General features: G+C 40.0%; 1 protein-coding gene across 3 annotated transcripts in view; it reads left to right on the top strand.

Annotated features, from left to right (window-relative positions):
• Window positions 1–26,643, top strand: part of dmgdh (dimethylglycine dehydrogenase) — a 151,661-nt gene that overhangs the window by 112,517 nt on the left and 12,501 nt on the right. For all 3 annotated transcript variants that reach the window (XM_042058544.1, XM_042058542.1, XM_042058543.1), the window contains one exon: window positions 9,196–9,353. In XM_042058544.1, the coding sequence (XP_041914478.1) occupies window positions 9,196–9,353 (158 nt within the window). The remainder of the gene's footprint in view (window positions 1–9,195; window positions 9,354–26,643) is intronic.

The following is a 26,643-nucleotide window of genomic DNA, read 5'->3' as shown; positions in this document are numbered from 1 at the left end:
TAGCTGAAAATGCCTCTGGCTTTTGAGGAATATGCTGAGGTATGGAAAGAATATTTGTTAGGTTTCTAGTTTTAAATTTGTCTTTTCTTTTTACTATACGTTGGGTAGAAATCAACGTTGGAATAGAACTATAAGCATAAGTCATGCTATTGCATGACACAGCTTGATCTATGGTAGTAGTATTGTATGTTACCCTGCAGAAAACATTCTCAGACTCATCCACATGTATAATGCCATTCGAATCAATACCTGGGGGGCGTGAATCTGTAATATTTTCTACAGAATGTCAATGTCTCAGTGTGGACGCTATGTTGTCGGAGAGTAGCCTGGCTCCATGTTGGTTTGGGTGGAGACCATCACGCTTCAGCATACTGGGCCTCTCCCAGAACAAGCCCCAGTTGTTGACATAGGGGATGCTTAGGGAAGCGCAGTAGCGTTTGAGCCAGGTGTGGAGATCGAACAGTCTGGACCATCTCTCAGCACCTTTTCTGTAGGTAGGGAGAGGCCCAGAGATGACAAAGCGTTTTTCTGTGCCCATCAGAGTGGTGATGAGAGTTTTGTAGTTTTCCTGCAGTGCTACTGACTGCTTATCTCTGATGTCGTTCGTGCCCACGTGTACGATGATGTTGTTGACCTTGGTGTGGCGGGCCAGGATGCTTGGGAGTTTCTGCTGGATGTCAAGGACCTTGGCACCAGGGAAGCAGTAGACCTTGGAGGGACCGCTACATGATGGGGGAATGCAGAGGTCTCTAACCATGGAACTGCCGATGACCAGGGTGGAGGTTGATGAGGTCCGGGGAGGAGGGGGTCGGGGGGGCGCCGACTTTGAGGAGGGACCAGGATGGTTGTCTCGGGGCTGGAGGGGCTCCTCATCCTCGGTCAGAATGGCATAGCGATTTTCCAGTCGTATAGGTTGGGCTGGGCCTGGGTGCCGTCCGGACCGTCTGCCGTGCTTGTGATGCTTGCTTCTACGCCATGGCTCAGGCTGGTGTGGAGTGGAGCTGGCCAGCAGAGCAGGCTTGGTTCTCAGCAGAGGCCGGGGAGAGGCAACAGGGACAGAAGTTGCATTAGTGCATGGCATGGTTAAAGTATTGGAGGACAGAGTGAAATCAGGGCATCTGGCATTTGTGTGTGTAAGAGAGGTAACGTTACTTACGGAGAGAATGGTGTCGAGGAACTGTTCATCCTTCTCAATCTGATGGAGGGTCGCTATTCTGGCTTCGAGTTCCACTATCTTTTCGCTGAGAAGGACGCATGAGTCGCAGCCTGGTGCACAGCTGAGGGGAGGCATCGTGTCGCGGCGAGGGCTCGCCGGTGTCAACTGTTTTTTAAACGTTTGTTTGCTAGTTGACTAGCAACAGCGATATCGTGCAGTTCCTTGATAACTCGAACACAGGTAGCAGGTAAGTAATCTGAGAAGATCTCACTTTTATATTGAGTCACTAGTTTTGAGAGACGTTAGAAGGAATTTGATGCTTTCTTCTTCCAGATATCGTTTCCTTGGCCCGGTATTATTTGCAGCCCACGTTTAACGTTAACGTTAACATGGTGTAGGACAATGACTTTTCATTGGTAACAATATTAAACCAACCAACAATATAAAATATTAAGAAGAGCTCTTTTATGAGTTAAATCGAAACAATGTAGGCAATTATTGCTGGCCTTTATTTGTCCGAATCTGAGGCCCGGCTATAAATAGAATCCTGGCCATAATTTGAGGATTTAGGTATGCACGTGTGTTTCAGGCATAGTGCAAGGACTAATCTCTGACTGAAAGTGCACAGAACTTGTGCATTTGAGTGCTAGCAGCACTCTCGCGGCTGTAGACAGTAAAGTTTCATGTAGGGTTCATGTCAGTTAATATGAATTAAAATTTAAAAACATGTTCAATTATAATTAGGAACAGCCAAACCGTGAAAGAAGTGTGACTTATAGTCAGGAAAATACGGTACACATAAAGCAAGGCCATCCACATCCATCTTCGCCGGAAATTGGCAAAATGCCACACACTTGCTGGAAGGCTTTTCAGTCAGCACAAACATTTCCAATTGACCATCACCTGTTATGTTTTAGCTTATCTGTTAACACAGACCAAGTTGGGTGATACACTGAGTGAATGAGCATGTTAAAAAGCTAAAGGATTTATGTGTGTGTCAAAACTGAATAAAGAGTTGCACTGTTTGGCATGTTTAGTGTCTGAGTGAACACGAAAGGAGCATAATATAAAAGATGACATTGCTGACGCTCCACCGGAACTAAATGTGCTGGATGAAACAACCTTCTGTGGCATATAGTCCATTTAGTCAGGGGATGAGGGGGGGTGGGGGGATTTGTTTGTGCCATAGACTACTGTACCACATTTAACAATTATTTATAAAATTATGTATAACAATTATTCATCAAAATAACAGTAGCAAAATATACAACAGTATACAAATAATGTGAATTAATGTGTGCAATTTTAACAAACACTATACAAACTATACAACACTGAAGTGCAAAAGAAAGTGCAAAACAACAACGAACGATGATGGATAGCGTGATGACATTCAACCACCAGATGCTGCTGTTCGGACGCATCACACGATTCGGAGCCATATCCTACCTTTAAATCCTCAAATTATGGCAGGGATTATAACTGCCAGTACCTATCAGTCTATCAGTCCACGAGCACTAAAATTAAATTAAATTAAAGAGCTCTTCTTAATATGTTATATTGTTGGTTGGTTTAATACTGTTGCCAATGAAAAGTCGTTGTCCTAATGGGTCTCAACAGGTCGCTCTCAAGCTACCAGTAGCTTGCCGTCCCCTTCTGAGCTTGCCAGAGCCTGAAGCCTTACATTTAAACACAATTGTTGCTGCGAGGCATTCCAGCCTACAAATTTAATTAAAAAAAACAGTAGGCTAAATAATGCATAATTAAAAAAAATACCTCAATTTAGGCTGCCGTAGGCAAAAGCTAGGCCTACTTGGCTATACGCAATAAGGTTTCCGGCACACGGTCAATGAATGAATAAGCGACTGCCTCTCGCAATAAACACAGTGGGTGGAAATCCCGACACTCTTTCAACTATGAAACGTAATAGTGAACCTTCAAATACCTCCCAGATTTCAGTGCCTATCAGTCCCAACATTTAGCAATATAATCAAACAGTCCAAAAGTAAACTAGAAAATGTAATTTCGAAGAAATTACCAGTGCATGAAAATATAAACATACTGTATTATTAACATAAAATGCAAAACAAACTTTTATTTGATAACAGTTGGCAGAAGTCATAGTTGATAACAACTGACAGTTGAAATGGCTGAACAGTTAAATAGTTGAGTAGTTTAAATAGTTAAATTATTTAATAGTGAATTATTGTAGTAAGGACATTTATTTTGAAACAGTTGTGGGCAGAGGAAATAGTTGAACAGGAGCTGTAGAGCCAGATTGTATGTTTAAAGCCTGAGACAGAGTATATAGTTTAAAAGTTAAATGTAGATAGTGTAATGGATGTTGATAGACAGAAAGTTGAATGGATGTTGATAGGCAGATTGTTTAATGGATGTTGATGGGATAGTTTAATGTGTAGATGAGTGAATGGTTTGAAGAGGATGAATGAATAGAAAGTTGGATTGAATGTGCCTTATATCCTTGTAGAATGGAGATAAACAGAGAGAGTTGGCCTAATTGAGCAGAAAACAGTTGATACAGGTGCAATCAGTTTAACTAGCTTTTTGATGGGACCTAGTTGAGCAGCTGGAAGTTGATACAGGTGCAAATCAAGTTAATTAGCCCATTATGATGTCATAGTCCCCATACAAAGTCTATGGGGGAAAATAAGCTTGTTTTTTATTAATATCTCAAAAAGTATAAAGTTTACAAAAGTGAAAAATACATTCGTCAAGTCTCCTTTTCAGACCTACGTTACAAAGTTTGAACGAAGTTTCTACGTTAAACGGTTGAAGCTGAATTAGACGCAGAAATTTGGTGGGAAGAATAATAATAACTAGAAAAGCATTTCCTGAAGGAAATACAGTGCATGAAAATGCAAAAATATGATGTAAAATATCATACAGAATAAAAACAAACTATATTGGTTGCTAAGTAGATGAGGTTTAATATAGTTGGAATGACTGAACAGTTAAATAGGTGGATAGTTTAAATGGTTAAATTATTTAGGTAGATAGTTGACGATAACTGACAGTTGGAATGGCTCTAATGTTTGCTAGCAGTTATGCTAACTATGTTAACAAAGATAATAATGTTAACCAAGTTACTATGCTAACTAGCATGTAAACACGCTAGCATGCTAACTATGCTAACCACGTTACTTAGCTAACTTAGCTAATCGTTTTTAGCAGTTTTGCTAAAAATGTTAATTAGCATGCTAACTATGCTAACCACGTTACTTAGCTAACTTAGCTAATCGTTTTTAGCAGTTTTGTTAAAAATGCTAACTAGCATGCTAATATACTAGCATGCTAACTATGCTAACCATGTTACTTAGCAAACTTAGCTAATCGTTTTTAGCAGTTTTGTTAAAAATGCTAACTAGCATGCTAACATGCTAGCATGCTAACTATGCTAACCATGTTACTTAGCTAACTTAGCTAACTAGCTACAGTGGGTAGGAGTCATAGTTGATGACAAGTAACAGTTACAATGGCTGAACAGTTAAAAAGTTCAGTAGTTTAAAGGGTTCAATTGTTTAACAGTGAAATATTGTAGTGAGGACTTTTATTTTGAAACAGTTTTTGGCAGAGGAAGCAGTTGAACAGGATGTGTAGTCTTAATAGGGCCAGTTTGTATGCTTAAAGCCTGAGACTGGCAGTTGATCCAGGTGGCCTGAACACCTGCCATAGGATTCTAATTGCTTAACGGCCGTATTATGATGTCATAATCGGCAATGTTAAGTCTATGGGGATTTTTAAAAAGTTTTTCTTTAATAGTTTAAAAAGTATAAAAGTTTCAAAGTTGAAAAGACATACCAACCTGATCTGTTTGAAGACCTACGTTACAAAGTTTGAATGAAGTTTCTAAGTTAAACTGTTCAAGAGAAATTGCGTACGGAAAAAGTGGTAAGCGGAATAATAATAACTAGATTACTAAAATGAACTAAAATGCAATTCCAAGGAATTACCAGTGAATGAAAATGCTAACGTTGTGATGTAAAATATCATACAGAGTAAAAACAAACTATATTGGTTGCTTGGTAGATAAGGTTTAATATAGTTGGAATGACTGAACAGTTAAATAGATAGGTAGATAGTGTAAGGTTAAATTATTTAGTTAGATAGTTGACGATAACTGACAGTTGGAATGGCTCTAATGTTTTCTAGTAGTTATGCTAACTATGTTAACAAAGATAATAATGCTAACCAAGTTACTTAACTTAGTTAATTTAGCTAATTTTTTCTAGCAGTTTTTTTAAAAATGTTAATAATGTAAATACTGTTAACTATGTTAACAATGCTAACTATGTAACTTAGCTAACTTAGCTAATAATTTATAGCAGTTATGCTAAAATATTAAGAATGCTAACATGCTAACCATGTGACTTAGCTACTCATTTTTTTTAGCAGTTATATTAACAATGCTAACTATGTTAACCATATGACTTAGCTATTCATTTTTAGTAGTTATATTAGCAATGCTAACTATGCTAACCATATTACTTAGCTAATGTTTTCTAATAGTTTAGTCAAAACTGTAATGATAACTATGCTAACAATGTTAACTAGCATGCTAATAATGTTAACTATGCTAACCATGTGACTTAGCTAACTTAGCTTATCGTTTTTTGTAGTTATGCTAACTATGCTTACCATGTGACTTAGCTAACCTAGCTAATCATTTTGAGCAGTTTTGCTAATTAGCATGATAACAATGTTAACATGCTAACTATGCTAACCATGTGACTTAGCTAACCTAGGTAATTATTTGTAGCAGTTATGCTAACAATGTTAACTATGCTAACCATGTGATTTAGCTAACCTAGCTAATCATTTTTAGCAGTTATGCTAACTATGCTAACTAACATGCTAACCATGTTACTTAGCTTACTTAGCTAATCATTTTTAGCAGTTATGTTAACTATGTTAACTAGCATGCTAACATGCTAACCATGTTACTTAGCTAACTTAGCTAATCATTTTTAGCAGTTTTGTTAAAAATGCTAACTATGGTAGCCATGCTAACTAGCTACAGTGGGTAGGAGTCATAGTTGATGACAAGTAACAGTTACAATGGCTGAACAGTTGAAAAGTTCAGTAGTTTAAAGGGTTAAATTGTTTAACAGTGAAATATTGTAGTGAGGACTTTTATTTTGAAACAGTTTTTGGCAGAGGAAGCAGTTGAACAGGATGTGTAGTCTTAATAAGGCCAGTTTGTATGCTTAAAGCCTGAGACTGGCAGTTGATCCAGGTGGCCTGAACACCTGCCATAGGATTCTAATTGCTTAACGGCCGTATTATGATGTCACAATCAGCAATGTTAAGTCTATGGGGATTTTTAAAAAGTTTTTCTTTAATAGTTTAAAAAGTATAAAAGTTTAAAAGTTGAAAAGACATAGCAGCTTGGTCCGTTTGAAGACCTACGTTACAATGTTTGAACGAAGTTTCTAAGTTAAACTTAGTGATGTAGTACTCGAGTCCGGTCTCGGACTCGAGTCCGGTCTCGAGACCAATTTCTGCTTTCTAGGTCTCGTCTCGGACTCGTTCCTTCAAAGACTCGGTCTTGACTCGGTCTCGGACCACAGTGGGAGGAGAAGGACTCGTAATTTCAGACCGAGTCCTCGAGACCAACGCATTTTTTATGTTCATCTAAAAAAACAGACAACACATAACAACAATAATAATAAAATGCAATGTTGACCGGCATTATTTGAAAATGACAATGCAATGCAATGCAAAATGACGATGCAATGCAAAGATACTGCCGTCAGAGCCGTTTATTTATCTCTATGGCTCTGCTGCCGGTGAGTGTCTGTAGGACAGCATAGTCCATATTAAGACGTTAAGACTGCTCCTCTAAACAATTCCCAATCTAGCTTAGTCTGTAGGCCTAACTGTTGATTATTAACTGGGGTGATATTAAATTATGAATATTAAAACTGACATTTTTTTATGGTCTTGGTCTCGACTCGGTCTCGACTCCTAAAGGACTCGGTCTCGACTCGGACTTGCTTCCTCAAAGACTCGGTCTTGACTCGGACTCGACTGTATTTGAAAACCAACAGACTCGGTCTCGACTCGGTCTCGACCCTTCAAAGACTCGGTCTTGACTCGGACTCAGCATAGGCGGTCTCGTCCCCATCACTAGTTAAACTGTTCAAGAGAAATTGCGTACGGAAAAAGTGGTAAGCGGAAGAAGAAGTTGTTGAAGTTGCCTTGGAAGAACAGTACAGTGCATTTTCATGCACTGTAATAACAAGAAGTTGCCTAGGAAGAACAGTACAGTGCATTTTCATGCACTGTAATAATAATAAGACGACTACTTCGGATAACAGAACAGTGCATTTTCATGCACTGTAATTAAATCTCAAACCAAACCGAAAATCGTATGCTTTTGATAGCCTACCGCTGGTATGCCGCTCCAAACGAAATGCATGCCTCATAATAAAACGTAGAAATAAAGGCCTTCCTCGATTAAGCATGCCCTAAATAAAGCCCTGTGCTTTGTGCAGCCTAAGTAAATAATAGAACCCGGCCATAATTTGAGGATTTACGGCATTTAAAGATTGTAAAAACGTCCAGTTCGCTCATATAGGCCTACCTATGTATACCGTATATATATATATATATATATATATATATATATACAACGCAGGCCAGTTAAGGTGGCCTGCGTTAACTGCAAGTGGTTTGATTGTTGATTCGCCACCGTGAGAAATCCCCAACCAGCAGAACAAGTAGTGAACATCTTTGTTGTATTACTGAAATCTGGGCTATTCCCTGTCAAAGATAAAGTTGTTCTGCACCATCTCAGAATTTGTTCTAACCTTCATCACTGGCAAGTGGCGACTCTTAGAAGCCAGGGCAAGCTAGATTTCTCAGAATTAGACAAATTAAGGTGTAAACATTTTTATAACAATATAGACGAAAATTAAACATTAGTGCAACATCTGACACCATTCTATACCCATGTTAATACAGGCTACATTATATTTTCATACATGACTATAATGTTAATGAAAAAAAAGCTTCCCAATGTGAAATCGTTAAAAAAAATTTTGCTCTACAAATGCTTGCACATACTTTCACCCAGAAGTACAGACCCAGATGTTTCTGTTCCAACTAGCTACCCCACATACCGTTTTAGTCATGAGAATTACCAAAAAATGCAATCACACCTAGCTTTATCCTTATTATCTTATTGTGTATTCCTTGTTGAGACCTCAAATATTGCCACACATTACCAAAGTATCCTATTTGCAAACACAATCTGGAAACGTTTCCAAAACTAGCATGGTGACAGGCATAGACTTTGTGTTAACTTTGTACAGCCTAACCAATCACAAGGATTTAACGTAACTTCCTTCTTCGCCTAAACTTTACAAACTGACAATAAACCGCATTAGCAGTCAGGAAACAATGTATATAGGTCTACCTTTGCTGTAAAAACATGTACACATTCTTACACATGCTACTACCATTTACTACAGCCACTTTCAATTTTGAGACTATAGCGTCATCCCCTCTCGTCGCGATTGGCTGGCCCTTTTTAGAGTCTGATGGATAGGTTAGTGAATTATGGTGCTCCAGACTAGTATCTCCCTGAAAGATACAAACAGCTTAACAGTTTAACAGAAGTAGTTTACAAGTCTTAGTTATAGTTATAATATTTGACCTCAAGGCTAGAGGGGCCCAGGTCAATAGCCCTGTGATAGCCCTGAGAACTGAGGACACCGTTTGAAACATATATACCATTTTACCGTTATTTTCAGTCAAGCTAATTTCATGAACATAAAATTACAAGTGAGTTTGTATGAATGTGTGTAGGAATACAAAAAGGTGTTGGGCAAATTGCATGGGGGGAGGGGGGGGGGGGCGGGGTACTGACATTTGTTCAAGTAAGAAGCAATGCAGATACTGATCAAATTTTTAATGATTTGAAATGTTAATTATATTGTAAAGGGGTGCACTCACGTCTGTTGCATGCTGGTGCGTATTTTGCAATTTATACAGTGTGTGTTACATTTTTGTTCTAGGGGAGCTTGGTTGGGAGCTATACATAGATATGCAGAACATGGCCTCTGTTTACAAAGCTATCATGGATGCTGGCAAAGAGGAGGGCATTGACAATTTTGGGACCTATGCCATGAACTCCCTCAGGCTGGAGAAGGGCTTCAGAGGCTGGGGAGCTGAGGTTAGTTTTGCAAAAACTACATATTTCTAATTCCTCTCACCCCTTAAATCTATGAAGTTATAAATGTGAACACACACATGAATGAAATAGAAATAAAAAGACATGGTGTTATTGTTATAACATTTATGTTAAAATTGGTTCTCAACCTGGTGGTAAGAACCCCCATGGGAATTGCAAAGTAATTTCTGGGGTTGCCAAATTGTGTGAAAAAACAACATATTTTAATTCTACATTAAAAGGGGTTATGAAATGGATGAACGACGACGTACAGTATTTCATCTTGTTCTCTGATGTTGACATTGTTTCATACTCATCTTAAAATAGATTAAATTCATTTTTTCTCATCAATCTACACACAATGCTCCAATAGTCCACAAAACAGTTGTGGAGTATTCTGTAAATCTATAAAACATAAAAGACTGAAAGAATATTCCATTTACATAAGTATTCAGACACTTTGTTATGACGCTTGCAATTGAGCTCTGGTGCATCCTACTTTTATCAATGGTCCTAGCCTACTTTTATCAATGGGCTCATATCAATGAGATGCTTCTAGAACTTGATTGGAATCCACCAGTGCCTATGAATTCATTGGGCATTATTAGGAGAGGCAACTGTCAATATAAGGTCTCACAGTTAATGGTGTATATCAGAGTGAAAACCAAGCCATGAGGTTGAGAGAATTGTACATAAACCTGCGAGACAGGGTTATGTGAAGACACTAGGGGTGTCGCGATATACCAGTTTGGTGGTAATCGTGATAATTAAAACATGAGAATATGAATATTGTGGAAATAATGCTATATCTATATTGTGTGTGATTAAAGAGGCATAGCCTACGGGGTAGTAATGTGAGCACTCATTCAATGTCTATGCGCATCTGCGCAAGTGAAAATGAACCTCATCATAAAGACACCTTCTCAACATCTTTTCTGTTCAATCTGGACCAGCAGAATTGGCATTAAGATCCACTGGACGTTTCCCTTGTCTACCCCGTTCAGTGTCATGTTTTGCTGAATGATATTTTACTTAGCAGATCACGCTAGTAGATAACCAGAATTACAGTCTCTAGAATTGTAAGTCAGAATGTAAACTGGGCCACAGATGGTGGTAAGCACAATTAGCTTAAAACTATCTAGTCTAGTATAACCTAAAACTAGCTTAATTAAAATGCCACAGCCCATACTGATTTTTTTTATTAGAATATAGATATTAAGAGAATAAATCATTACGCAAATACTTTTACTTTTAATACTTAAAGTACATTTAAAAGCAGGTACTTTTTTACTTTTACTTAAGTAGGGTCGTCATTGTGGTATTTTTACTTTTACTAAAGTAAATATTTATCTGCTTATTTGTACTTTTACTTAAGTACTGAGTTTCAGTACTTCCTCCCCCACTGGTCAACGGGAACTACAACAAATAAATCTAAAATGATAAATAGTGTCACACTCAAACCTCTTGCAACATTGATATTAGCTGCCAAAAGCTTAATAGCTTAGGCTACAACAAGGAGTTTGTTCATAGGCAACAACAACTCCACAAGTCAACTGAAGGAACCGAGTGAGCAGACAGTACTATGAGATGACGAGTCATAGAAACTTTTATTCAATTCATAGTCAATTCACAGCGAGCGTTTCTTCAACACAGCGCAAAACGGCATGTAGCCTTTCTGGGTGAATCTAGTCATTTATGAGTCAAAACTTTATAACTTAGGCTGCAACCAGGGGTTAAAGTGGGGCGGAACGGGGCGGTACACAGTTCCGCCATCCCAAAAAATTAATAAACTAGAAATTGTAATTCCGATGAATTACCAGTGCATGAAAATGCAACAAAAATATCTTAACATAAAATGCAAAAACTAATTTTTATTCGGAAACAGTTGTGGGCAGAGGAAACAGTTGGCTGGAGTCAAAGGAGTCATAGTTGATGATAACTGACAGTTAGAATGGCTGAACAGTTAAATAGTTGAGTAGTTTACATGGTAAAATTATTTAATAGTGAATTATTGTAGTGAGGATTTTTATTTTGATACAGTTGAGGAAAGAGGAAACAGCTGGCGGGAGTCATAGGTGATGACAACTGACAGTTGGAATGGCTGAACAGTTAAAAAGTTGGATAGTTTAAATAGTTACATTATTTAATAGTGAATTATTGTAATGAGGACTTTTATTTTGAAACAGTTGTGGGCAGAGGAAACAGTTGATCAGGATCTGTAGTCTTAAGAGAGCCAGATTGTATGTTTAAAACCTTAAAATGGACGCAGATAGATAGTTTAACCCTTTCGTGCCCGCGCCGAACATTCCATTTTTGGTGCGGGATGACCTACAAAAAACCTTCTTTCTTGAGTATAATACATACCATCAATGGGATATACATATCATTGTAATCAGAAGGATCAGTTATATTCAATGATGTAAAATACATATGGTAATGTTGATATAGTAATGAATAGTCTTTGAAAATCCTCTAATCCTCTAAATGTATACCAAAATTCATTAAACTTTCATTTCATTCATATAAAAATTAATTTTCATCATATTTCATATATCATATACATCATATTTCTAGATTTATGACATGTTCAGCAAGTTGTGGGCTATTTAACAAAAAAGACTGAATTGGAATATCATTAACCTTTCAAAAATGTAGTGATCAGTGTAAAAAAATGCAGGAAACTGGATTTAGAATGTTGACAGAATTCACTTTCTCTTTCTCACCAACAACATAAAAGTATGCATAAAAACTAATAATGAAGTCAGACACAATGGTTTAGATTTATTTGGTCCATAAAAATAAACCATTTATTTGTATATAAGCAAATACTACAGTCTTTGTCATTATATATAAAAAAAAACATGTACCTTACCAGTAATACAGGAAGTAAGTATACTGTATATTTAATGAAGATCATTTCGGAGACATAAAATACATTTGATTTAACAGATACAACTTCCTTATATAAATCAGTATAATATGAAAATTATATACATACATAAAATGTATTATTATTTATGAAAAGCTAGGAATACAATCAACTTCAACATCACTCAAAAATCAATGTGTTCTAAACACTTGAAAGTGGATTACATAGAACAAGCCTGTTGAGAATAAACACATACACACATATACTGTACACACAAACTCACACCCACACACACAGAGGAGGATAGGGAAAGGTAGGGTGGGGAACCTGAAGGTTGAACACAGAAGACCTATGACTCATTACGAAATGCATCCCCTTCTGCAGAATGCCAAATCTGACAGCAATTTTGTTTACCAAAAAAAACCTACCGCTACACTCCGGGCCATACAAGCTACTTTAGTGTTATTACCGGTATGTAATTTATTGTTTTTATAACAAAGCCAACAATTTTTCTTTGGCTCCTGCTGTACAGGAATATGTACTTGGTGAAAAGACGACGGAGTAGTAGTTAGAGCAGCTGAAGGCGAGGCTGAAATTTCGACCGAAATGCCTGCCAACTGTTGTGATAGATTTTCTCCAAAGTATTTCTGGCTGTAGCTACCAAACCTAGGTTGAACACCAGATTCTGCATTCCAAACTTGAAACTAGAAATGTAATGCCAGAGTAATTACAATAGTGGATGAAAAGCTGCTGGTTTAATGTTGGTGGGGAGATTCCTGAAAAAAAAAAACATTGAATCGCTTAATCTTTGAGTTCATACTAAAACCCTCTTACCAAAAAACCTTGTGTGTCTCGCAATGAGATATCACACTCAAGGTGGGTTTGACCTTGACACTTGACTTCCTCATTGAGTCCATACAAATGTTTACACCAAATTTGAAGCATGTAGCCTACGTCAAGCTGTTCTGAAGTTGTGGCACAAGCACGAAAGCTGGCCTTTGGAAAATATAGTTCAGAGAAAGCCTAATTGTATGCAATGCAATTGGCTTCCTGCTAAACGGGGCTTTCAGTTGGTATTGATGACTGCTCATTCTGCACCCAGATAACAATGTCATTGAATCTACAGTATGTTAAATCAACATTAGGCTACTTTGTCAATGTTAAAATCATTGAATCAACGCCGCACTGCAACATTGATACTGCATCACTTTTGCACCCTTCATTAATATTGAAGCAACGTTGAAATTCGAACTACATATCAACGGAATTTCAATGGTATTTCCACTAAAATGAATATTGAAACAATGTTGAAAGTACAACCAAACTAAAGATCAATGTTATTTCAATGGTATTTCAATTTATATTAAACCTCAGTAAACCACTATTAGCCTAATCTGGCAAAATATTGGGAAATTCATATCCTGCTTTATCTACAGCCAGGATAAATTTGGCTAGGCCTAGGTATGTCTGGTTTAGGCTACACAAGCTTGCATAAATAACCATTGACAACTTGTTATCAGTTAAGCAAGTGCATTTATTCACTCTTCATCTAGAAATTCACGTGTGTTGTGCTTTCCTGCCATCCATTCAGTATAGCAATATGGCTAAGTTTCAGCCAGTGACTGTTTGCCATAGAAGGTAATTTCCGTCAGGCCAGCTATCGGAAAGGCGGCTGACAATTTGAATGTGAAGGCTTAGCACTGCACACAACCGCAAACCTAGAAACGTTACCGAGGTCTAGCTAATGTAATATAACTTAACTACTGCATCCTCGGTAATCGCTTAATGTATGTAAACTATTATTACCGAACTAGCTAGAGTTAAATTTAACGTCCTCTCTAGACGTAGCATCTACGAGTATGTTGCTAAGCTACAAGTTTGAAGTAGCCTAGAAATCTAGACGCACCCTAGCGGCGGCAAATTAATTTGCTCAGCCTGTACGTCTAGTATCAAACCATAGGGATTTCTATTGGCTGACGCCGTGGACTTCCAATCCAATCACAGCGCTCTATTTTGTTAGAGAGTCTTAAGGCGGGCTTAACAGGATAACGACAGTCCTACTTTAGAGGAGTTGGACTTGTGCTTTTCTTTGAAAGTTGAGCAACACAATGCACTTAAGTCATTACTTTCGAAGAAGGATGTATTTGCCGTTTTGCTGACCGGATACGGATATGGTCGTAGCGCTGGCCTATGGCATGCCTAGGCAGTTTGAAAGACAATTCTCTGCCCGCCCCTTGGATTAAGCGAGGTGAATGGTTCGATTCCAGACTATACATTTAAATGATATAGGATGGCCCGCCAGGCTAAGTTTGAAGCTAATGCCAGCTTGCTTGCTTACTTGATTAGCCGAGTCGTTTTAAACAGACTTCACACACTCCATTCGAATAAAAAACACAAATGAATTGTAACTTACATTGGGTGTGGTAGGAAAACGTCCGTTTCGTCGTCGTTTGTTGGACGAACCAGACAACAAGAACTTAAACTTTCTTCAAGAGGATGGTTGAAAGCGTGAAGTGGCCTATAGGAATCAATGACGCAAGGAGAACGCTACTGCACATGTGCACAAGTTAATTACGGAATGTGTAGTTTTAGGGAGCGCCAGATTGTATGCATTAGAAGCGGAGACAGTTGGATTCACAGGTGACACCTGTGCCAGTGTTCTGATTAGCCCGGGAACTACTCTGGGAGCCTAACGAGCGCAGCTGGCTTTAGGCCATTATGACATCACAGCCATTCAAGTCTATGGGGGAAAAATTAGCTTTTAACATTTTTAATCCCCTATTTCTCAAAAAGTATAAACTTTTTTAAAAATCTGAAATAATAACTCTCTTGCTCCACTCCAGACCTTCAGAGCGGTTATTTCAACATGTCTGTACGTTAAGCCGTTAGAGTCGCATTCGTTCTTGAAAAGGTAAAAAGAAAAGGTTATAAGAAGAACTAGAAATGCAATTCCAAGGAATTACCAGTGCATGAAAATACTAAAGTTGTGATGTAAAATATCATGTATAGTTAAAACCGATAATACAGAGATGGTTACTACGGTGATGCTAGGATAGATATGGTGGTTGCATAGCTTAATAAAAGTTGATAGTTTAAAAGTAGACTGTTTAAAAGCTGAATGTAGATGGTTTAAAAGTTGTTGATAGACAGTAGATAGTTTAAAAGTAGTTTAATAGATAGTTTTATGATAGTTTAAAAGTAGACCGTTTAAAAGTTGAAGGTAAATAGTTTAAAAGTTGTTGACAGACTGGAAGTTTAATGAATGTTGATATTCAAAGATTTTTAACTATGCTAACCATGTTACTTAGCTAATGTTTTATAGCAGTGCTAGCAATGCTAACATGCTAACCATGCTACTTAGCTAACGTTTTCTAGCAGTTTTTATAAACATGCTAACTATGTTAGCAATGCTAACCATACTACTTAGCTAACGTTTTCTAGCAGTTTAATGAATGTTGATATTCAAATAGTTTAATGGCTGTGCATAGATAGATATTTGACGATAACTGAAAGTTGGAATGGCTCTGATGTTTGCTAGCAGTTATGCTAAGATTTTTAACTATGCTAACCATGCTACTTAGCTAATGTTTTATAGCAGTGCTAGCAATGCTAACCATGCTACTTAGCTAACGTTTTCTAGCAGTTTTGATAAACATGCTAACTATGTTAGCGATGCTAACAATGCTAACCATGCTACTTAGCTAACTTAACTAACGTTTTCTAACAGTTTTGCTAAACATGCTAGCATGTTAACCATGTGACTTAGCTAACCTAGCTTAGTAGTTAACTATGCTAACTAATATGCTAACTATGCTAATTATGTGACTTAGCTAACCTAGTTAATATTTTTTTAATAGTTATGCTAACTATGTTAACTAGCATGCTAACAATGTTAATATGCTAACTATGCTAACCATGTGACTTAGCTAACCTAGCTAATCATTTTTAGCAGTTATGCTAACTAGCATGCTAACATGCTAACCATGTTACTTGGCTAAATTAGCTAATCATTTTTAGCAGTTTTACTAAAAATGCTAACTAGCATGCTAACAATGTTAACATGTTAACTATGCTAACCATGTTACTTAGCTAATCATTTTTAGCAGTTTTGCTAAAAATGTTAACATGCTAACTATGCTAACCATGCTAACTAACTACAGTGGGTAGGAGTCATAGGGCGTGTCTCATTTCAGGGGCCGGATGCTTCGGAGCATTCGTGCTACCTAGCACTGGTCTTCTGTGACCGCATAGACCGGACCTAGCTGGACCAACGTTTTTTTAAATGGGACGGTCTAGCCTAAAAGAACGGATCTGTTACGTCATTAGCCCGAGTAGGCATACTGATCTTTCTAACTGTTTGTGAAAAGCATCCTTTCAGATCAATGTGTTACGTTTTATGTATAGGTTACAATAATATGAACTAGGCTAACTGAGTGAGAGCAATCATCAATCTATTTGAATTATTAAAAAGATATACAATTATGCAAGTCCTTCCAAACTAAAAGGATTGAGTTTTTTTTTAGCTGCTGCTCCTTTCCCTATCATTTAGCATGTTTACATTGATTAATTTAGCAGACACTTATCCTAAGAACAACATTCAGGCTACAATGCAAGAAACGTTATCAAGGAATTAATTGCAGCATCTGTCAATATTAATTTATAATAAGACTAGTCAAAAATGTGATAGGAGGGTACATGCCCATATAGCCTTTGCCTGCCTCGTCCATCTCCAATTTTAAATAATTTGTTCACCCACCGGCTAAAAAGCAATCACACAAGTGTCGCTTTACTTTATAAGAGATGGCGATTTCAAAAGGAGTTGGAGCATATTCATGTGAGTAGCCTTGGCCTTTTCTTTCTAGCCTGGTTAAAACCAAACATTAAAGAGGTAGGTGGGCATGGGCAGCGTAATTTCTTTCCAAGATGGCGGCGCGTACACACGCAGCGACCTCTCTCTGTCCCAACCGTACGGTGTTTTGTTCGTTTAAAAAGTGTTTGTCCGAAAGTTTTACGTGTTCGTCTCGTCTTACTACGTCGTACTACAAGTACAGCAGGCAGTTTTTAATTGACATCTGCAAAAGCAAGTTTTGCAGCGTTCTGGACTTTGCAACAGAGACGCTAAAGGAACTCGGACTACTCCGGCCTGCAACAACACCGGACTCGCCTGCTACTCCTCCCCCGGAAAGAAAGCGTCGGAAGCGGTGTGCGAGGAAGCAGAAGAGGGGCAAGCGCGGAGGCGTCCGGGCCAGGCTAGCGGCCAGCCCATCTCGCCCAGCCATACCATCCATTCTCCTGGCAAATGTACGATCACTGGACAACAAAATGGATCACATACGACTGCTGAGATCAACGAACCGGACAGTAAGTAACTGCTGTGTGCTCGTCTTCACTGAGACTTGGTTAAATGACAACATTCCGGACTCTGCTGTACAACTGGAGCAGCTAGCATGCTATCGAGCAGACAGGGCCATTGTAAAGGGAGGTAAATCACGAGGAGGAGGAATCTGTGTTTACATCCGTGACGAATGGTGCCGGGACACTGTAGTAGTATGCAAACACTGTTCACCACTGGCAGAGTTTATGATCATAAAGTGCCGTCCTTTTTACATGCCAAGGGAAATTACTGCGATTCTGCTAGTCGCAGTATACATCCCGCCTACCAACAACAACAGCGATAAGAACGCGGCTCTTAGTGAACTGTACCAGGCTGTCAGTGAACAACAGACGGCACACCCAGACGGTTTCACCATCTTCACTGGAGATTTTAACCATGCTGATCTCAAAACTGTACTTCCAAAGCTACACCAGCATGTTGATTTTCCAACAAGAGGAGATAACATCCTGGACCTGGTCTACACTACACACAAAGGAGCATACAAAGCCACCCCCCTCCCCCACATTGGACTTTCAGACCATATCACTGTTATGCTAATGCCCGCATACAGACAAAGGGTAAAAGCGAACAAACCGGTTCGTAAGCAGGTAAAAGTGTGGCCTGAGGGAGCCTCCGATGCTCTTCAAGACTGCTTTGACACAACAGACTGGGAAATGTTTAAGCAGGCAGCCACTTACAACAACCGGACAGACATAGAGGAGTATACAGACACTGTAACCTCTTACATCACCAAGTGCATCGATGATGTGACCCACACAAAAGACATCATCACTCGGGCTAACTGGAAGCCATGGCTGACAGGGGATGTCCTCAGGCTGCTGAGGGCCAGAGACAAAGCCTACAGAGCTGGGGATGAAGCTGGCATGAGAACAGCGAGAGCCAACCTGTCCCGTGGCATCAAGGAAGCAAAAAAGGAATACACTCACAAGATAACCACCCACTTCAAAGACAGCAGGAACGCACAAAGCCTATGGCAGGGCATTCAGGCCCTCACGGACTACAAGCCCGCGCCACAGAGCTGTGAGAGCAACATCCCTCTGCTCAACAACAACCTGAACCGCTTCTTTGCTCGCTTTGAAGCACAAAACAGCACCTGCCCACAGAAGACCCATCCCCCTCTACATGAGCAGCCCCTGTGCCTCTCTGCCGACAGCGTGAAGAGGACACTTGCTGCTATCAACACCCGTAAGGCAACAGGTCCAGACAACATCCCAGGTCGTGCGCTGAAGGACTGTGCAGGGGAGCTTAAGGATGTCTTCACAGACATCTTTAACACTTCCCTGAAGCAAGCCATCGTCCCATCATGTTTCAAAGCTGCCACCATCATACCTGTGCCGAAGAAAACTGCTCCATCCTGCTTCAATGACTACCGCCCTGTGGCACTGACACCCATCATCATGAAGTGCTTTGAGCGGCTTGTCATGTCACATATCAAAGCCATTCTCCCCCCCACCCTGGACCCCTTCCAGTTTGCATACCGAGCCAAGCGGTCTACAGAGGATGCAATCTGCTCTGCCCTCCACCCAGCCCTCACCCAACTGGAAAAAAGAGACTCATATGTGAGATTGCTGTTTATAGACTTCAGTTCTGCATTCAACACCATAATACCACAACAACTCATCTGCAAACTTGACAAACTGGGACTCAGTACCTACCTCTGCAACTGGCTACTGGACTTCCTCTGTCAGAGGCCCCAAGTAGTACGTGTTGGCAACAATACCTCAAGCAGCATCACACTGAGCACAGGGGCCCCCCAAGGCTGCGTGCTCAGTCCGCTGCTCTTCACCCTGCTGACGCATGACTGCACTGCAACCTACAGCAACAATCACATAGTGAAATTTGCTGACAACACAACTCTGGTGGGTCTCATCACCAAGGGCGACGAGACTCAATACAGGTTGGAGGTCGACCATCTGACCACGTGGTGCAGGGACCTCAAGGGAGTTCAACCTCCTGCTGAACGTCAGCAAGACCAAAGAGATTGTTGTTGACTTCCGGAGAGGTCACAGAAGCCTGCTCTCCCGCACTACCAGACTCACCAACAGCTTCATACACCAAGCTGTAAGGATGCTGAACTCTCTCCCTCCTCTCCCCCCTCCACCCTCAGCTACATAACATCCTGGACATTGGACCCACAATGGCCGCCTGCACTACTCCACTTGCACACTGTACACTTTACAACTTGGTGTTGTTGTCCTGAAAACACAACACTTCTGCTGCTCTTACATAACTTGCACCACTATGCCACTTTCTTTCTTACTTAGGTCAAACAGAACTACCCAAGCCTTTTATTGGCCTGACTTTGCACTAGTATTTTATTGACTGTCTATGCACAATTTCAACCAAATTTTGCTGCTCTTATTTTTTCATTATTATATGTGCCTTCTTATTTACTTATTTACTTACTTTTTTGTTTACTTGAATGTTATGTTTGTCTGTGGACCTAAATTGGTAAAATACGTCTTGTCTTCACCGTGGGATAGTGAGAAACGTAATTTCAATCTCTTTGTATGTCTGGAACATGTGAAGAAATTGACAATAAAGCTGACTTTGACTTTGACTTTGACTCTGATTGCTGACATGGCTAGGACGGCAGGATAACGTAGCCTATAGCCAGACAGCTGTGATCGGTTGAGTAACTTAGGGTGGTGACTGTAGCTAATGGTCGTTTGCAGACATAGCTGATTGAATGCATCATATTGCACTTCATCTTACTTGTTAACTGACCTGGCTTGTAGACCGATAAGTTTTTCCAACTGCAACGTTGACAAATATCTTTGTGGTTCTGATGAGCATCCATTTAGCAGAGGTTTTCATCTCTTGTTGTGCTGCGTAGGGCTAGATGTCTTTCATTATCTCGATCATGCACAAAGCATCATGACCACATGCCTTTGCCACATAAAATAGATCGATATAGTAGGCTATTTTCTTAATGCACATTTACAATGTTAGTAATCAGACTTGCTTTAGGCTTACTGGCTATGTTAGGCTACACCTCGCGAAAACTATGTTGTGATCTACAGCGGCATCGTGTGTGTCAGGCTGCGGTTCAAACACATTAGTTCATTTGAACTGATGAAATTGTATTTGCTGCTTTGCTAATGGACAAATTAATAATTTATCAAAATTAATTTGTTATTATCCGTCCGTAAGCTAGATGTCACAAACAGACACTTTAATAAACCTTTGGTGTATGTAATCCTCCCTTGAACTAATGTGCCTTTATGCAAAATGCCATCAACTAGTCTTTAAACGTGTTGTTTAACGGTGTGGTCAAAATTAATCCAAGACAACTGGTGTGAGACTGCAGCTTTATTCACGACGCCGGGAGCATGTTACACACATGAAATGTCAAAGTAACAAGCCCACACATCTGTGGGTGAAGCCAACTCTTATACCCTTACCCCACACCCATGGAAAATCACAAGTTGTCACCCTCCAGTGATCACCATCTGGTATTTTAACAGAGATAAGAAATGTTTACGACCCCCCATCCTGAGGGTTACCCACAGTTCGGTGACACGGGTTAATTTAACTAAACATTCCAACATTGGAGTTTCAGAAAACACAAGGGTCAGAGTAAGGAGATGACAATTAGATTTCACTACATGTATATAAGGTATACTAAACATTCAATGAGAAAAATAAAAATTATCCCACAACGGTCTTCTAGTAGCCTAAGTCGTGGAAAATATAGTAGGCCTAATAGACTACTGACCAGTGATCATATCTGAGCATTAATATGACTTGTTGATAAATCATTTCAATTTGAAATGTTTGAACAGATTTATTTAGAAAGTGGTTCTAAATTTAGGTTTGATACGGAAATCGGCTACATAGCTTAACCATAGATCACATTGAAACTCGATCATTTTAAATGTTATTAAACCGTTTATTAAATGTTTACATGTGTAGGCTCTGCCGACTGTCTCGCCATGTCTTGAATGAAACGTCATAAACGTATCGAATCTTGGGGGAACAGGTAGGCTGTGAAGCATACACCTGATGCGCACTCCGTTTCGGGAAAAAGAAGGGTGGATTTGTCGGCCGAATTCGAAGGAGCCCACGAAATGGGACAGCACTAGTCGCGCTACTATGTTTAATAGTGAAATATTGTAGTGAGGACTTTTATTTTGAAACAGTTTTTGGCAGAGGAAGCAGTTGAACAGGATGTGTAGTCTTAATAGTGCCAGTTTGTATGCTTAAAGCCTGAGACTGGCAGTTGATCCAGGTGGCCTGAACACCTGCCATAGGATTCTAATTGCTTAACGGCCGTATTATGATGTCATAATCGGCAATGTTAAGTCTATGGGGATTTTTAAATAGTTTTTCTTTAATAGTTTAAAAAGTATAAAAGTTTCAAAGTTGAAAAGACATACCAACCTGATCTGTTTGAAGACCTACGTTCCAAAGTTTGAATGAAGTTTCTAAGTTAAACTGTTCAAGAGAAATTGCGTACGGAAAAAGTGGTAAGCGGAATAATAATAACTAGAAATGCAATTCCAAGGAATTACCAGTGCATGAAAATGCTAACGTTGTGATGTAAAATATCTTGTATAGTTAAAACAGATAATACAGAGATGGTTACTATCTATACGATGGTGATGCTAGGATAGACATGGTGGTTGCATAGCTTAATAAAAGTTTAAAAGTAGACTGTTTAAAAGCTGAATGTAGATAGTTTAAAAGTTGTTGATAGACAGTAGATAGTTTAAAAGTTGTTGATGGGCAGCTAGTTTAATAGATAGTTTAATGATAGTTTAATATATAGTTTCAAAGTAGACTGTTTAAAAGTTGAAGGTAAATAGTTTAAAAGTTGTTGACAGACTGGAAGTTTAATGAATGTTGATATTCAAATAGTTTAATAGCTGTGTATAGGTAGATATTTGACGATAACTGAAAGTTGGAATGGCTCTAGCAATGCTACTTAACTAACTTAACTAATGTTTTCTAGCAGTTTTGCTAAACATGCTAACTATGCTAGCAATGCTACTTAGCTAACTTAACTAATGTTTTCTAGCAGTTTTGCTAAACATGCTAACTATGTTAGCAATGTTAACATGCTAACTATGTTAACCATGTGATTTAGCTAACCTAGCTTATCATTTTTAATAGTTATGCTAACTAACATGCTAACTGTGTTAATTATGTGACTTAGCTAACCTAGCTAATCATTTTTAGTAGTTATGTTAACTATGCTAACTAGCATGGTAACAATGTTAACATCCTAACTATGCTAATTATGTGACTTAGCTAACCTAACTAATAATTTTTAGTAGTTATGCTAACTATGCTAATTAGCATGCTAACTATGCTAACCATGTGACTTAGCTAACCTAGCTAATCATTTTTAGTAGTTATGCTAACTAGCATGCTAACAATGCTAACCATGTTACTTAGCTAATAATTTTTAGCAGTTTTGCTAAAAATGCTAACTAGCATGCTAACAATGCTAACTAGCTATAGTGGGTAGGAGTCATAGTCGATGACAAGTAACAGTTACAATGGCTGAACAGTTAAAAAGTTCAGTAGTTTAAAGGGTTAAATTGTTTAATAGTGAAATATTGTAGTGAGGACTTTTATTTTGAAACAGTTTTTGGCAGAGGAAGCAGTTGAACAGGATGTGTAGTCTTAATAGGGCCAGTTTGTATGCTTAAAGCCTGAGACTGGCAGTTGATCCAGGTGGCCTGAACACCTGCCATAGGATTCTAATTGCTTAACGGCCGTATTATGATGTCACAATCGGCAATGTTAAGTCTATGGGGATTTTTAAAAAGTTTTTCTTTAATAGTTTAAAAAGTATAAAAGTTTCAAAGTTGAAAAGTCATACCAACCCGATCTGTTTGAAGACCTACGTTACAAAGTTTGAATGAAGTTTCTAAGTTAAACTGTTCAAGAGAAATTGGGTACGGAAAAAGTGGTAAGCGGAATAATAATAATAAGAAGAAGAAGTAGAAGTTGCCTAGGAAGAACAGTACAGTGCATTTTCATGCACTGTAATAAGAAGAAGTTGCCTAGGAAGAACAGTACAGTGCATTTTCATGCACTGTAATAAGAAGCCAGGAGATTTCAAGATAGTGGATTCCATCCACTATAATAATAAGAAACTACTGACAACGGCAATGTCAATGGAGAAAAAGTGTACACAATATGTATTTATCATTTGGTCAACGCTCCCTGATCCCTCCTATCACATACCCTTCACCATACCTAGAGATTGGCATGGTGTTATTTTATGGAAGAATATTAGACTCAAAAGTTTTGTACGTGTGTATCTCACATTTTGAAACAGTAGAAATTATTTGTAACTGTAAAAATGATCTGTACAAGTAATTGTCAATATCACAAATATGCCCTACACTTACAAATCTATTCTACGGTAAAAAATCGGTTTTACAGCTATAAATCATCCTACAGTTAAAAATATTTTACCATTACAAATATATTCTACAATTACAAATCAATATTCTACGTACAAAAAGTTGTCCTACAGTTACAAATCTTTTCTGCAGGTGCACAGACTTTTGCACCACCTTAGGGATAAGAAGCGTCTCATATGTATTGTGTGTGTGTGTGTGTATCAGGATTTGTAACTGTAAAAATGATTTGTGATTTAACAAAAAAATAACAAGAACGATTTTAAGTATTACTCATATGTCCTTCACTTTGGGGCAGCCGTGGTCGAACCCCGACCAGTAGGCACGGCTGAAGTGCCCTTGAGCAAGGCACCTAACCCCTCACTGCTCCCCGAGTGCCGCTGTTGCAGGCAGCTCACTGCACTGGGATTAGTGTGTGCTTCACCTCACTGTGTGCTGTGTGTTTCACTATTTCACGGATAGGGATAAATGCAGAGACCAAATTTCCCTCAAAAGAGTATATATACTTTATATATACTACTTATACTATACTATACTTATACCGCACTGCCGACGGCTTGGTGGAACACTATAACAGTGCCCTCAGCCTCGACTCTGTTGCTCCACTCACCACCAAACTGGTCTCCTACACCCGCCCCGCTCCCTGGTTTACCCCAGAGCTGCGGAGGCTTAAGTCCATGGGGCGCCGGCTTGAGAGGCTTCACAAAAGATCACCCAGGCAAAAACACTCCATTACTCCACACTTATAAACAGCCAACAAAAGCATCCGAAAATGCTTTTCTCCACCATCAACCGCCTTCTTGACCCTCCCGACGCTCCGCAACCCTCTGATGCCGCTGACCTCTGCTCCAGGTTCCTGGACTTTTTCCACCAGAAAGTGGCCATCATCCACTGGCAGCTCCAGGCATCCACACCCTCCCCGCCGGCCACACTACCTCGGCAGGACATGTACCATCCTTCTGCCTGCCCACCACAGCGCCGCCTCTCCACCTTCTCCCTGTTGGATGCTGATCAAGTCCTCGACCTCTTGACCAAAGCCGGGACTTCATCCTGCAGTCTGGATCCACTACCCACGACCCTTGTGAAGGCCTGTCTCCCCACCATTTGCCCCCCGGTGGTTGACATCATCAACGCCTCACTTGGCTCTGGTGTGGTACCCTCCAGCTTTAAGTTGGCGGCCGTGACCCCAACACTCAAAAAGACAGGCCTGGACCCAGATGACCCCAACAACTACCGTCCGATCTCCAACCTTCCGTTCCTGAGCAAGATCTTGGAAAGAGCAGTGGCTGCCCAGCTACAACATCACATGTCCCACCATGAGCTCTTTGAACCTCTCCAATCGGGCTTCAGACCCCATCATAGCACCGAAACCGCCCTCATCAAAATAACAAATGACCTCCTGATTGCTGCAGACAACGGCCTTGTTTCCATCCTCATCCTCCTCGACCTCTCTGCTGCCTTCGATACCATTTCCCACCCCATCCTCTTCTCCCGTCTCTCTGAGCTCATCGGCCTTACCGACACTGCTCTCTCTTGGTTCCAGTCTTACCTCTCCAACCGTAAACAATACATCACTCTGCAAGGCTCCTACTCCACCACTGCAACAGTTAACCATGGCGTCCCCCAGGGATCTGTCCTTGGCCCCCTCCTCTTTACCATCTACTTGCTCCCCCTCGGTCAGATCATCCGCAACCATGGACTCAGTTTCCACTGTTATGCAGACGACACCCAACTGTATGTCACCACCAAGCCCTCCTCACAACTCCCACCAATACAGCTCAACAACTGTCTGCATGATATCAAAACCTGGATGACCAACAACCTTCTGAAACTCAACACCAACAAGACAGAGCTCATGGTGGTGGCCCCAGCACCACTGCTCAGGAAGGTTGGAGACCTCACCCTGGTCATCGACGGCTGCCCCATCTCCCAAAGTGCGGAACCTAGGCGTCATTATGGACTCCACACTCTCATTCAGTTTCCACATCCAGAGCATCACCAAATCTGCCTTCTTTCACCTCCGTAACATTTCAAGTCACTCACCGACTCAGTCACCGAAACTCACATTCATGCATTTGTCACCTCCCGTCTGGACTACTGCAATGGTGTCCTGTCTGGGCTGCCCAACAAAGCCCTAGACAGATTGCAGTATGTCCAGAACTCAGCTGCCAGGGTGTTAACCCACACCAAGCCCTGGCAGCATATCACCCCCATCCTTAAGAAACTCCACTGGCTGCCAATCAAACAACGCATCAGCTACAAAATCCTCCTCCTCACCTACAAATCACTTCACTCACTGGCACCCAAGTACATCACTGACCTCCTCCACCCGTACACCCAGTCACGGTCCCTGCGCTCCACCAGCAAGGACTTACTCTCCACTCCCCGCACCAGACTCAAGACCTTTGGTGGCAGGGCTTTCTGTGCAATTGCCCCTACCCTTTGGAACACCCTGCCCCCTCCTATCAGTTCCACCACTTCTCTGACACAGTTCCAAAAGCACCTCAAAACACACCTCTTCTCTCTTGCCTACCCTCCCTAAACCCCTACCCTGCCCCTGCCCCCCTACTCCCACTCTTGTAAAGCAACCTTGGGTATCTTGAAAGGCGCTATATAAATTGAAGTTATTATTATTATTATTATTATACTTAC

This window comes from Alosa sapidissima, chromosome 13 (genome assembly GCF_018492685.1).
Source record: "Alosa sapidissima isolate fAloSap1 chromosome 13, fAloSap1.pri, whole genome shotgun sequence".
Classification (NCBI taxonomy): Eukaryota; Metazoa; Chordata; class Actinopteri; order Clupeiformes; family Clupeidae; genus Alosa; species Alosa sapidissima.
This window is presented reverse-complemented; position numbering and strand designations above follow the sequence as displayed.